We start from the raw sequence: 15,198 nt of genomic DNA, 5'->3' as shown, positions 1-15,198 counted from the left end.
TTAGGACACTGGGCTCTAACACCTTTCACCTCCAAGGTCACTGGATTTAATCCAGTTTGGAAGATCATAAAAGCAATTTTAAGGCTTTTTACTGGCCCATGTGAAATAGGTTTCATGGTCTTGATCCAGTTCCTAGTTCCACATCACAAAAGCCATTACCACAATTAATTTGCATTAATTGGCTCCCGCTCATTGAGAATCTCAGCAGAGAGGCCAAATCCTGAATAGATATGAAGAATTAATTCCTCTCTCACCCTTGGGGTGGTCCTTGTGTTTGAAGCTTGAGCTCAACTGGCATGACTGTAGAAGGAAGCACAGCCACTGGGGCTGTTTTACAGTCCGGACGGATCCATGAGGCCGGCCAAGACAAGACTTTATTCTTCAGTTCTGGCAAATCAGCCTCTTTCATTAGCACCATACTATCCAATACTGCCTTTTTCCTAAAAATCTAATATCCAAGCACCATCTAAAACCTGTCCTACCCAATCCTGTTCCTTTTACAAATCATCTACAGATATAAATATGTTGTGACTGACTGAAATAAATGCAGCAGAAATGTCTGTGTGTTTGCAGAATGCAAGGTGTGAGAAATGGAAAGAAAAGTGGGACTTTCAGAGCTTGGAAAAAAACCAACAAAACATGACAGCATTTCCAGTAATGTGTCCTCAGGAAAAAAGCTTTCCTCATAGTGCTTACACACAGTTTTCAACTTGTCTCCCAATAATGCTCTAAACACAGCACAAATCAGTAGGAGTTTTCTGGGCAGACTTCCCCTCTCACATTCTCATCTTGGGGAAATGTACTTTTGAAATGTCAGCATAATAAAGGAAAACATAAAAATATTGAGCACTAATGAGTAGGGAGTTCCAGACGAGAAGTAACTCTCAAATCTTTCCTAGAGATGCTGACAGTTTTGATAAGGTGTCACCAATCTTGGTCCAAGGCCCAGTCTTTCCCTGCTTGCAGGTCAGTGCTGGTCAGAATAAATTTTAGTTCATTCTCTTTTCTCCCCATTTCAATCTACCCTGAACAGGAGCAGAACATGAAACACAGAACGTTATCCAGAACCATGAATTTCAGGTGAACAGTCAAATACAGAGGTGGGAACCACTGAAATTTTGGCAGAACCTTGCTGCCTCGCAGAAACTAGAGGAATGGAATATCTTCACAGGGTCTAGCCCAGCAATACACTGACATACTGTCCATCACATACATAAGTGGGAATAAGTTCTCTCACCTCACAACTTCCTAGAAATACATCAGAGATACATTCAGAATTTTCAAAATGTTTTACTTTTTATACTTCAATCCCTAAAGTAGCATGATTTGTTTCCAGTGGTGTACATCGTCTTGCCCTCAAAGTGACAGGGTGTCAAGATTTTACTTGAGGAAAAATATACAGGCAAAGACTACTAGAAACTCCAAGGCTTCCAGGGAATAAAACTAAGTAGGATTGTATGTCAAGGTTGTCAATAAAACAGTTTTGAATTCGTGATTCCTCCAGACCCCTGTGGAACATGTACCTGCTACTCCAAGCAGCTTTACCAATTTTCTAGAAGGAAGGTTGCGCCAGAAAAGGCAGCATGAGTGAAGGGATCAGCAGTCCTAAGATGCAAGATATAGCAGTGACCCAAAGGCACAGCACAGAGCAATGGCAACAAACTTGGCAAAAGCTATCTTCCTTAGCCTAAGGTGAGGCTTGTCAGAGGCAAAAACTCATGATAAGAAGACAAAACAATGACAGCCTGAGAGATTAGGTTTTCTAACACGGCTATAAAAGGAAGAAGGAAAAGAAAGAGAAAGACAGGAAGAGCCTAAATATACTGAGAATTAAATCCATTCAGAAGGATCCTAAAATTTTGGAGTGTCTGGTACCTTTCATTGATTATACACAGTTTGTGTTCATGATGTCACTAACACAGCTCAATCCTGATATGAGAAGCTATCCCAATAGCTTCTCCAGCTGGGAAGCTATTACAAAAATAGCACATTGACAGAACACCACAAGATGGGCCTGTTACTTTGTCCTTGTTGATTCCCTAAAGCATTAGAGTAAATCCACTTCAGTTTGTGGGTACCCTGATGTCAGGGACATTTTTTGAACTTCACTTCCCATCATTTCTACTCTGCATATGAATTGCCATCTTCAGGGATGAAATGTGTACATGCAAATACATATGTGCACCTACAGAGTCATTTTGTCTGCAGCATCATGCTTTCCTGCTCTCTCCACACCTTTTGGGCTAAGTGAAATCTGTGTCATTGTAGAACAGTTATTCTGGGAAAAACCCCAAGAGTTCTAATGGTGCAAATTTATTACTTATAAACTGTAACTATCATTGCAGCTCCTTTTAGCATGACAGTGGCATCTCTCAGTGAAAATTCAGTTGTACAAGTTGTACTCATGGACAAGAGGTCAGTTTTGTTGAATTTGGGAATCCAGCCATCTCCACTAGATGTTTTTTTTTTTCTCATCAGTTTTTTATTTGTAAAAAATTAAGTTCTCTTAAGTGAAAATGCCTAATCTTCCATGCAGTTGTAGAACAACTACAGAGTTCAGGGTGGTTTCCATTATAGGCCATCAGGTTCATCTGATGTCACAGTAAGATAAACAACATCTGAACATCATCTTCTGGGTTCTGGGAAGAGTTACCTAGCACTTGCAGGCTGTCTCAATTCTTCAGCAGTAATTTATACAGACCAAATTCTTAGGATTCCACACAAAACTTTCAGGGTTTCTTTAAATTACAGCTTCAGCTTTTATTCTGCTTCAGACTGGCTTTTGTTTGTTTAGGGTGCTCTGAATGACAGAATCATAGAACCACACTGGAATCTGTTTACACCACTTCAGCATCTGTTGACATTTTCTATAACCCAAATAATATAGCAACTACAATCCCCACCACATGGGGCACCACATCTGCCCTGAATCAAAGCCACTGTAACCATACCCAGCTGCTCACGCTCCCTGAATCCCCAGTTCCAACATCCCCTAGTGGCAGCACTGCAACTACAGATCTAAGCTGTGGAGATGCAAGAGCAGTAGTAGATTCAAGAAAATTCAGAAAATTATTGCTTATAGTAAGAAACAAAAAAATATTTCAATGGTAACATCATGCTTTTAACAAAGCTAGATAATAAATACAAAGGGATCACGAAGGGGAGCTTACTTGACCACTGGAGTATACAGGCAGTGCAGTCGGCAGTACAGCCTCACCCCCTGAAGAATGGAAGATGCAGAGTGTTAGCAGCTTTTTCCTTTTCAAATAAACACTTACTAGCTAATGCTAAAAAACCTGGACACTGATGTCTCTCCTCAGCTGGAATTTTTTATTTATTAATACTGATATTCAAAACCTGTCCTTTAGCCTCTCTGTCAAACATTTTTTCTTCCTTCCTGGCTTCCAACAGCCAGAAATCTCTTTTTACTTCTAATCACCTCCATTCCAACGTTTTCTCCATTAATCCTTCCTCACAATTAACCCATTAACCAATGTCCATAAGAAAAAAATCAAATTTCTTAAAAGGTATGTGGACAAATATGGGACCAACAGAACTCATTTTACAAACAGTTATTAGGAACAGTTAAATACTGATCTCTTCTGTCCCTCTGGACCATAATGCCCAGATTTGCAGGAGACGTGTTATCACCAACTGTTTTAAAACCTTTTGTTACTCTACTGGCATTGCAATCAGCAGTCTGGGGTGCAGTCAGAACTGGATTGGTGTTCATTGCTAAACTACGCTTCCTCTCCCTAATGTGAATGTCTCCTGTGGCATTAGGATGGACAGCTCAATACAACACAGATCAACAGCAATGGCAATCTCCCACACATCAGGTCAACGACATTCAGAGGGAGAGCAAACTTCTTGATGCAAATCACAAGGTTCCAGCTAAGAATGATAACGCAAACCTTGGACACGATGTCTTCCAATTCGCTTCTTGGCTTGTATGTTCCATCATCATAGCGAAATCTGTACATCACCTGCTCATTCTTAAACTGGTGCTTATCTGAAACTAAAACATCAGCAGGATAATTTAAATTGTTTTTGTCTCCACCATGTTCTTTACAGGCCAGTTGGTAAAAATTGGATTTTTTAAAATTTTACATCAGATTCAGTTTATGTAAGTCTTTGGAAACAGTCCTAGTGAAGGGAATTGGGAACATCTGACCTTTCTCAATGAGTTTTGAACAAAGTGTTGCAAATTCCCACAATACTTATCACAGCACTTACAGCCATTTTTGCAGTTGCCCAAAACCCTACAACTCCAAAAGCAGAAGCATGCTGGTGGCAGGAACTACAGCTGCCAGAGGTGTTCTTTTGTCATGGTTCTTACAGTTACCAGTGAGTTCCTTCTAAAAATTAGACTGGGTTTTTTTTCACCCAGAAAAGCCATGCCACAGTACTACAGTTAAAATCTTATCGGGCAATGCTATCTGCTGATGGGCTTCAAAGGTGAGGACACAAAAGATGTTTCAATGTGATCAAGAGCTATTTCAAAAGAAGCATTGGCCAAAGTCAGAAAATAGTTAAAAAACATACTCAGATTCAGATTTATCCAATGCATTAGACTAGAAGACAGTTGAAGTCTACATCCAATTACATGTAGGTTTATCCAGTCTCTATTCTAAGGCAAACTATTTCCACAGAAGTCGGAGGTGGGAAACCCTCATCCTGAAGATGGTAATTTAGTAACTAGTAGAAGTAATTTGTTTCACTGAGTAGTAAATAACTGGCAATTTTAAGTGTCAAAAAAAGTGTCAAAAACTGAGCAAATTAAAACAAAGTAATAGAGTATCCTCTATTTTTACAGTAAGTAAATACAGATTTTACAGTATGTAGCAGAGAAATGCCATTGTTCCCACCCTGATTTAATGGAAGACAGTTCCAACAATAAAGTGGAAATCTGGAGAACAGGTAAGGTAGAGTAGCTGAGTCACTGCAGTCTTCCCTGCCTTTGCCAACATCCCAAAACCACGATCAGATCTCAGCGCCGGAGCACTCCTGAATACTTTGAATGCACCATTTGATGAACTGAGAGAAAATATGGATTTATACTATTTAAGATGCATCTTAACCTACATCTGATTAACCTGAAAAAACTAGCTCCTCTAGATGACTGAAGACAATCCCCTGGGTTAGGCAGACTCCAAAGTACCGGGACACAGTCGGAGATTTAGTCTGCCCCTTGCAGAATGGGTAGGATAATTGCTCAGAGGGTAGACACCAGAAATTCTTAAGACCTTCCCTCACTACATAGGACATCCTGGTCTATAATTCAGATTCCTGCTTTTGATAATATTTTCCCTTAATTTCACAGGATCAAAAAGAATTTGCAGGATGACATGTATCCCGTTTTGTCTACAGCTGAATCTCTAAGATGTGCAAGTTACTGACTTCTTCAAGTGTCTGCAGGCTTTGGATTTATGAATTTCTAAATCAAATTGACTCTGTATTTCTAAATCCAATTGAGAACTGAGTTAGCAGAAAGGGTCTTCTGTGTCTGGCACACAGATCAGGTTCTGATCAATTCTGTGCCCTGTGACGGGTACCAGAACTCTCCCATCAGCAGTCCCAGATAAAAGAGCCAGAACTAAAGAATATAAGGAGGAAATTTCAGGACAAAATACACGGTGCTCAGCATTTAGCAATCTTCTATGGCCCTGCTTCTCAAGCAGGCTGAGAGAGCAACAACGTTGTGTCAAGTGAAAATGAAACATAAAATATAATTGCCTAATGCATAATGGGGTTAAGGGCCTTATTATGCTGCTTATAGGCTATTGCTTTTATTAGGAGACATTATAGGATACTTTCATGCTTTTCATTACAAGTACCTTCCAATGTTTAACAGTAACTTTTGTTGAAAACATGAACATCAGGAACTGTGAGGTCACACTAAAACCACACCAGATGCATCTTACTGAAGGCATTTGAACAAGGAGAGCAGTAGATCTAACAGCACAACTTTTGAAGTGTAGATTTGAGTTAAGAGAAAAAAAACTGATGAAAGTGTCGAAGTATGAACTTATGGCAAGGTAAATAGTCACACGAAATACCAAGTCTCAGGAGAGCTTTCTGCACCAGTAGTGCATGTGTGCACATTCAGAAGGCAGGCCAGTAAGGGTGTGAGTGCAAAGAGTACTCCTCATTCAAAGAGGGATCCCTCCACACTGGAGCCAGAGTGCTTCAGTTCTCCAAAACCAAGTTTTCAAAAGTGTTCAGTGCTTTTGAGCTCATGCTCCAAACTCTTCAAAGGCTGAATGTGCCTGAAAGCATATCTTGGTATGTGGAGATGGAAGCACATGTGCATGAAGGACTATGGAACTGCTTATAACACGTTTCTATGTGCTAATTAAAAGAAGCTAACATACACAATTTCTTTACAGTATTACTGTCACCTGAAAGACAAGGTTGTGGTGCTAGGTAACCAAGAGGTTAAAGCAAGACTACCCTAATTAAATGGCTCCCTTATTTAAACTGATTTCAGAGAGACTGTATGAAAATGTAGACCAGTGGTGACTTAAGACCCATCTACAGTATTCCTTGATGTGCATTTTGCAGCTAAACTCACCTGAACGCTGAAATTGGGATATTTGCTGTTTAATTAGAGTAGGACTGTGTTGCTCTTAAATTAAATTTAAACAATGTAATCTGGATAATGACCTTTTAGTAGAAATGCAGGTAGTACAGAAAATTTTCAGACAAGCATACTTCAGTCATGCTGCACTTTTTTAAGCTCTGTCCTACCCTTCTAGAACACCTCATCACAACACTTCAAGGTCATCAACTGGGTGAGATGAAGAAATACAGTCCCTCAGTATTTTAAAGAAAGACATTCTTGCCAAATGAGCTGGAAACACAACAAACCCTCCATCATCTCTTTCTTTTGCAACGAGCAGAGTCATTTCAATGATCCATCACCTGTGCCCCGGTCTAAAAGAGCACTGCTCCACTCTTCTCTGGATTGCTGATGTTTCATGTGCAAAGCTGTATTTATGGACTGCAACACATTTTCAAACACACATAGTATAAAGGAATATACACCTGATATACTCCCCAACTAAGATGCTGCAGAGAAATCAAGCAACTGCAGACAGAAACACTTTCTGGATACCAAACATGCTCTCTTTTCATGGCATCAATTTGCCCAGTCATTAACCCCAAAAATCACTAAACATTTTGAGGATTTGATGGGTATGGCAGCAGAAAGTATTTGAACATCATGTGAACAGCTTCAGTAAGTTTCCCACCCTTATTTCCAGGGCATTACTGAAATCTGGTATCTTTCTATGACACGGCACACTCACCATGATGAATTATTCCATTTTCCAATAGTGCCTGTCCCAGGTTGACCCCTTCCTCTGGTTTGCTTATCTCTCCAATCTCAGTGAGCCAGGATACAAACTCGCTGCAAAGGGGAGCAGAACACACACAGTTAGCTCCAAGCTGCAGCAGGCACTTGCCTCTGCGAGTCATCAGCCAACCACAGAAGACTCTCCTTGAAGCAGGTGTGAAAACTGTTGTAAGCAATGGCACCTCTACCCAGTGGCTTAATTTCCTACATTCCTGGAGGAAATGCTCTGCAGAAGATTTAGCCTCTTCCCATCATTGCCCTAAGCTCACTGACAGTGTGCACACAAAAGGAAAGACCACACGGCTGTATCCATAAGGATGATGCAAATCCTTATCCTATAGAGCAATCCAGACATCCATGGGCGAAAATACTAGCAAGCAAGATTAACTGAGGACCCTAAACCAAGTTCAACAGTAGGGTATCCTCCCTTTCCAGCTACTTATTCCCAAGTTACCTATCCAAGTAGTGTTCATGATTTGACTTACTTACACATGCTTATCTTCCTTCACTGGGTCTGATTTCTGTCCCGAGCTCCACAGTCTAATTGGATTGGCTTTAATGCAATCACATTAGGAATTAGAACAAAAGACTCAACCTACTGAATTCAAGCAGTACAGAGCAGTAACAGATAGCATGAGTCCCACTGACATGCTAATTTAAGGTCATTTTCTGGAGGTGGTGCCTGGCAGATTACATACAGCATGCTTCTAATTTATACACAGAAGATGCTAAGTCTCATCAGCTGCTCATGCAGCACAAAACAAAACCTCTCTGTTGAGGGGCAGAGCTGCACACATAGGCAGAATAAAAGCAAAAAAACTGATAGATATGTAGGATGTTCATTGGAAAGGAAGTGCAAAAAAGCAGCCACAGCAATCCAGCTCTGTCAGAGCCCCAGAGGACTGAGCTGTTTGCCAGGGTAATTAGCAATTATGCTAGAAATGTGTTACAGTCATGGAGACGAACAAAAGGAATATATGAAAGTAGAGCAACTTATGGGAAATGTGAGTTCAGTAAAACACTTGGGTGATTGCCAATGTGCAGAAGGTTGCTGCTTAACAAAGCCAGTATCCATGTCTCCACCTGTGGGCTTTAACTGAAGTATTTTTAATCTCTTTGTATTTATCAGCACTGACTGCTCTAAGCTATAGGAATTATTTGCATTTTGCCTTTAGAATAACAAAACAACTTCAGGACTCAAAACTTTGGTTTGCTGAGGGGCTACTCTGTAGCTGTCATAGTATAGAAAAAGCAGCAGAATCTATTCAACTATGCCAGGAGATTCCCATGGAAACCAGTAGAGTTTTGTGAAGTCCCTAAAGCCAGATTAGTGGCACTGGTCAGGTTGCACCTTGAGTGCTGTGTCCAGCTCTGGCCCCTCAGTTTGGGAAGGACGTTGAGATGCTCGAGTGCATCCAGAGGAGGCAACAAGGCTGGAGAGGGGTTGGAAACACGAGCCCTGTGAGGAACCACTGAGGGAGCTGGGGGTATTCAGCCTGTGTGTGTGAAGAAGAAAAACCAACTACTGCTCCAATATCAAGAATTTTTTTTTTTTTTTGGCTGAAGTATCACCAACCTATGCTACCAGCCTGCCTTCTGCTATGCAGAAAGACACTTCCACCCCTGTGCACTGGCAATGCTGCTGCAAACTGCTGTTACAGAGACCAGAGAGGGAAGGGAAATGAATGCATAACTGCCTCAGAACTTTTCTTCTTCCCACAGCTGATCGCATCAGTCATCAACAGCTGAGGCAGAAAAGTCTTCTTAGGTCAGCTGCTGAGTGCTGTGCCCCACAGGACACGTCCCTACAGCAACCCCACTGCTGCCATTGCCAATCACTGACCCAAGACGCCCACAGAGTTTCTTCTGCTGCCTCATATGTCATCCTTCACAATTAGTTTGTCATTATTTTGTAATATCTAGCTGAATCAAAGAGGTTTTTTCCAGCCAATGAAGTCCTATACTTCTAACAAACATATCAGGTCACATGGATGCACAAAATTTCATTGGTGCCTGTTACACTGACAAACAGAAAACTTCTAAATACAATCCTGAGGCTTGGACAGTTCTGCTGGATTTAAGTATTGCCTGGAAAGCATTTGCTTGTATCCCAAAGAGAGTCCAGGTTAGGCCACCAACAGCCTGGAGCTTGTGGGAGTTTAAGATAGTTTTCTTACTCCTTTTGATGATCTGAAGCAGCTGTTATGACTTACTGTAGAACAGAGTGAGCTGTCACACTATTCAGCCTGTGTATGGTGTGAAACAAAAATCAATGATTATTTTTTAATAAATCACTACTGTAATGGGGCTTATGGTCTTTCTAATTAAGCTGCATCAAAGCACATCTGATCTGTGTCACAATGCCATCCCCAGAAACTCTAGAGTCCATTAACTGGCGTGAAAAGACCTTTTCAATTCAAATACCACTTACTTGCCAAGAAAGCACTTGGGAACAGTACTTAATTTTCTTCTCCTATCTTTGATAAGGTTCACTTTCTTGCTCATCATCATTTGGTACAGCTTCTCTCCTTTCTCTGCAATCATGACATATGCATCCCTCTCCATTCCCAGTTTCAAACCTGGAATATAAAGCAGAAATTCCTTCAGATCTTTAACACCCAACAAAATGTTTCCTTGAAGTCAAAAGCTGAGGAAACACAAAAATTGATTGACTTATTTTCCATTTAAAGGGGAAATTAGGTAATTTTTTTATCTACTACAAAACTGTCATTGGTAAGTTTAGCACCACCAAGATGCAGTTTTTCTTCCACATTTTAAATAGCAGCTTTAAACTTGTGGTTATATCATACCACACAAAACAGAATGGTTACAGAACATGAAGAAAGTCCAAAGCAAGATGAGCATGGGTCAGGGCAATCCCCAGCACAAATGCAGGCAGGCAGAATGGACTGAGAGCAGCCCTGGAGGGAAACACTTCTGGGTACAGGTGGATGAAAAGCTGGAGAGACTCAGCCACATGCACTGCCACACAGAGACCCCCTGTGGGCTGGCTGATGCCCCAGCGTGGGCAGCAGAGGCGGGGGGGATTCCGCCCCTCTGCTCTGCTCTTGTGGGAACCCATCTAGAGTGCTGTGTTCAGTCTGAGCCCCCAACACAAGAAGGATCTGGAGCTGCAGGAGAAGTCCAGAGGAGGCCCCAGAGCTGCTCCCAGGGCTGGAGCCCCTCTGCTCTGGGGCCAGGCTCACCTCGAGAAGGGAAGGTTCCAGAGAGACCTCAGAGCCCCTTCCAGGGCTTAAAGGGGCTCCAGGAGAGCTGGAGACAGACTGGGGACAAGGAATGGAGAGACAGGAAACAGGGAATGGTTTCCCACTGCCTGAGGGCAGGGATGGGTGGGATATTGGGCAGGAATTCCCTGGGAGGGTGGGTGGACGCTGGCACAGGGTGCCCAATGAAGCTATGGCTGCCCCAGCCCTGAAAGTGTCCAAGGCCAGGTTGGATGGGGCTTGGAGCAACCCTGGATAGCAGAAGGTGTCCCCATCCATGGCCTTAAATGGCCTTTAGGGTTGCTTCCAGCCCAAACCGCTCAATGATTCTCTGATTCTCAACCTTCTGAAACTGATTTCCTGTGGTAATTTCACTTGTGAACCTGAAAATAACTTCAAGCATAAGACTTGTTAAAGGCATTTAAATGCTTGGAAGAGCAGGACACTTTCTGAATGTTCTATTATTTGAAGCCAAAAATACAAAACTTACAAAATCAATTTCACATTCGTGAATAAATCAAAACTGGGCAGGCACATTATTTTCTCATCCTTTATTAAATAGCCTATTTACTAATACTGTAAGCTAAAAATAGTGTTTGACAATCATATTATCCAGTAAATGAAAGAAATACTGCATGATTTACAGAATGACTGAGAAGTGAATATAAAGAACATTTCATATTCACTTTATACAAATTCTCAAGTACATATTTCAGGCTAACTTGAAAATTGCTACAGGCAGAGGAATGGTCTCTGAAAACAGCAGGTGTCTCTGTTATAACTATCCTCATAGCTGGCATTTTCTGGCCCTGTTCTCTTTAGATTTGCAAATTGCTTTAGGAGGACAGTATTCACAAAAGCTGTTTTGGTGCTGTAAGTGCTTTATGTCTTTTAGCCTGAATACATCATTTTCTGGATATGTTACTCTAGAACTTGCACATCTGGGCAACTCTGCAGTACAAAAGAGACATAGATTTTAGACACCTCCAAGACTAGCTTGAGAACAGGCAGCCTGAAGTGGTCCTGTACTTCCATGCCTAATTTTAGCAGAGATCAAAATAAGGCAGAATTTAAGTGATCAGTGTAAAGCCAGAGAAAAGGAGAACTGTGCATTTTTTGGGAAGAGAAGTTCATCCTAACTGCTTTATGGTAAGATACTGCAATGAATCAAGAACCTCCTGAGACCTCAGAGCTGTTTCCTAGCTTTTGGAAAACATTAAGGACAGATTTTAATTTTCTCCGTGGAGGAAAATGTACAACCTTTTCTCTTTCTCTCAAATACATGTATGTGCATATACATTTGTCCTACAAGTTCAATGATCTTGTAGGACAAAACAGTGCAGTACAAAACACATCATCCACTTACTCTCTCTCTGCTCCCTTTCCTTGATTATAGCATCCAGCCACTTCTGTTTATCCTCAGCAGTCTTGGCCATACAGACAAACCACTTGTTTTTGGCTGTGTTGTGAATCTTCCAGCCATTTGTCACCGTGTAGCCGTTGCTGTGGTAATCTGCTGCAAAAGACCCAAGAACAAAGCACACGGTGAGCAGGAAGCCTGTTCCTTTAACCAAACCAGTGTGGGACACTCTCAGTACAATCATGTTCTTTGAAGACCTCGATTCCTGAGGTGTTCCTTACCAACTGCCCATGGAACCAGCTGTACTTACCACTCTGGAAGTACAAGTATCAACAGACTGTTCAAACTGCCTGAATGCTTCAGTCCTAAGAGTGACACTTGCTGATTCCACCTCAGAAGAAGAACTAAAGTCTTTTAAATACAAGGCCATCAGTGGAAGAGACTATGATGTTTGTTCAAGGTATTGAATTTTCGGGGGACACGCTATCTTCCTGCACTGTAAGGATTTCTGTCCCTACGACATGGAAACCCTTTACGTGTCAACTGTTTAAAGGACATAATACTAATTCCTGGCTTATTACAATAGGGGCAGTGCTGGTGTAACCTTTATGAATAGAATCAGAATTCCACTTGGTATTCCTGGCTGTGTCAGGATACAAGAATCATAACAGAACTGCCATTCCTGTATTTTGCTCAGGGTCACATTCCATACTACTAATTTGGATACTAAGACTAGTATTTAGTAGCATTCTAAATGAGAGGAAGATCCAAAAATTCTGTTGTTTTAGCTGTAGTGGCTTAAGATGTAAAAAAAAAAAAAAAGGATAGAAAGAAGACAAAAGTAACCTTTATTAAATTAACTTGGATTAGGACCAAAAATAGACAAGCTTCTGGGAATACTCTTAATAAGGTCATTTCAGAAGGAAGGACTAGTACCTGAAAGCATTTCCAGTCTTTCAACCACATAAGTTGCTCCAATAATGAAGGTGCAACAAGTTTCATAAATTGCTTCAGATTTCACTAAAGGAGACAGACAAGTACTTCTGCACCACCTTCCAACACAAGACCTGAACTTGCTGTGTTTTTAAAAGACAATATTTAGTCACTTACCTGTTCCATCTTCCACATTCTCTACTTCCATGACTTCTGTATTTATTCGGCCCCTGAAGATATAAAGGGACCCATTGATTGACTTTGTCCTTCTAGATGCCTTTTTCCCAGTAACTCTGCAATTATAATGAAGACTGTTACAACACATAAGCAAATGGTCTGACATATATCAATAGCTTAATCTGAGATATGACTATTAAAGGACGATTCCAATATAGTGCCTGGTGGTATTTGATCACACCTCTGATGTTTAATAATTGGAATACTAATTCAGATTTCCAAGACAGGTGTGTACCAGTGTTAGTATAGCAATAACAAGCTTGTTTTGCCAGATTATGTGAAGATGCGGGTGGCTTCAAGATTTACATTCTTGACGACTGACTGAAATAATGTCCATGAACAGCACATGGCCTCGGGATGACAACTGCAGCACCACCCGACATTACGTTTGACTCCTCTGTTTGCCTAAAGCTGTGATCATTTTGTGGTATGCACCAAATTTCAGATATGAAATGAACTACATAAAGAGGCCAGTGTCAGAGGCCTGCCACATGTGTTACATGTTGTAGGAAAAATTCTGCTGGGGCAATTTTGCACCCAAGTCTACATCCTTATCCATAAGTTTTATAGTGTCTCTGTTGAATGCAGGAAAGCACTTTTCGTTACTAGTTATGTTCTGATTTTTATGGCTAAAATGGGTTTAAAACTATCCAAGTGACACCTGTTGTGCTTTATTATCCAAGAATAACCTTGCTATGCAAGCCAAAACACAACTGGTCAAATGGTCATTAAGAGGCGGCAGGTGTCCAAATTCCAGTCAGTGACGGTTCTGCTGCGGCAATTTGCCAGTACCTCGTACATAAGATTCAAAAATTATTGCAGTAAAAATCAGCTGGGGAAAAAATTTCTTGTCAGAGTGAAGTACCATAATAAACTCAGGTGAGATGAGAATCAACCAATTTTTTTCTGAACATTTTCTTTCTTTTACAACTACCTTTAGTAACAAATAGACATTTGGTGATGACCACATATTTACATCCAATCAGACTGACAGGGAATGTGATCTTTCCTAAAGACAACTCCTCAAGTCAAAAGAAAACCTGTTCTGGCAGCCCTAGGGAAACCCTTTAACTGTTCAGCCTATTTCCCTACATGAAACATATTGCTCCTGACATCAGGATTCAATCCTGCTAAAACCAAAAAACAATACTCAGCTCTGAAAATCTATGTCATCATTTTGACAGACTTCCCTACACTTCTGCAAAAGGAGCTATTGCAGAGCTAAAATCACAGATCTACTTTTGATTCTAAACACATCTTACACTGGTGTGACAATCCTACTCCTAATTTATGTTACTGTGAAAAAATTTGATGTCCAGATTGGAATGCTGCATTGTTGACTACTTATCAAAGACTGAGTCCTGAATTCTGACTGCATTTATAAATCAATTACTCCACTGATTTCTGCAAGTTAGCATAACATAATGAGATGAAAACTAAGTAATTTAATCTCAAATTAGGAACAGACAGAGACAGTTTCTTAATGGGGTTTCAGTTTTTTTAAGGTGTGTCCCACAAACATGTCAGTTTGAGAGCAGCTGGCCAAATGGACACACCAACACAAAGGAAAAGACATTGATTTCCATTCCAGACTAATTATAAATCGCAGCGAGACAGCAGAAATATCCAAAATTTAAGTAGCTTAGTGATCAAAATATCTGTTGTACATTAGGCAACTCCCAGAAGACTTAATGAAATATTATACTTTTTAGTGGAAATCAGATCCTCAACATCCCATTAGTTTGAGTTACATTGTCAGACAAAGGTAAACAATACCAATCCCTTGAGAAATCCAAGTGTTAAAGCAGGCTCCTCCAAAATCAAGCCAAACTACAGAGGAGCTTGGTAATGTCTCCTGTATAAAAAGAAAGTTCTGCTTAAAGGGCACTAGAACATTTTGTTTTTAAAATCTTAAGTGTTCCAGGAAAACTGTCTGGGCAGCGCTGGAGTTAGGCTAAGCTCAACTACAAACAGGCTAGAAAAACAGTTTCTAAGAGCTCTGAAGGAGCAGAAGATTAGTATCAAATTAACTGGGGTTTTTTTAAGGAATAGTTTCTGTTAAAAAACATACAAATTTCTGAACTCTG

At 40.7% G+C, this 15,198-nt stretch overlaps 1 protein-coding gene across 2 annotated transcripts in view; it reads right to left on the bottom strand.

Annotated features, from left to right (window-relative positions):
• PREX1 (phosphatidylinositol-3,4,5-trisphosphate dependent Rac exchange factor 1) overlaps positions 1-15,198 on the bottom strand; it is a 120,253-nt gene that overhangs the window by 36,938 nt on the left and 68,117 nt on the right. For both annotated transcript variants that reach the window (XM_041478486.1, XM_041478487.1), the window contains exons 8-13: positions 13,052-13,167; positions 11,948-12,097; positions 9,789-9,936; positions 7,311-7,411; positions 3,915-4,018; positions 3,171-3,220 (exon numbers count right to left, since the gene is read on the bottom strand). In XM_041478486.1, the coding sequence (XP_041334420.1) occupies positions 3,171-3,220; positions 3,915-4,018; positions 7,311-7,411; positions 9,789-9,936; positions 11,948-12,097; positions 13,052-13,167 (669 nt within the window). The remainder of the gene's footprint in view (positions 1-3,170; positions 3,221-3,914; positions 4,019-7,310; positions 7,412-9,788; positions 9,937-11,947; positions 12,098-13,051; positions 13,168-15,198) is intronic.

The sequence above is a fragment of the Pyrgilauda ruficollis genome, unplaced genomic scaffold, assembly GCF_017590135.1.
Source record: "Pyrgilauda ruficollis isolate IOZ18807 unplaced genomic scaffold, ASM1759013v1 scaffold45, whole genome shotgun sequence".
NCBI lineage: Eukaryota > Metazoa > Chordata > Aves > Passeriformes > Passeridae > Pyrgilauda > Pyrgilauda ruficollis.
This window is presented reverse-complemented; position numbering and strand designations above follow the sequence as displayed.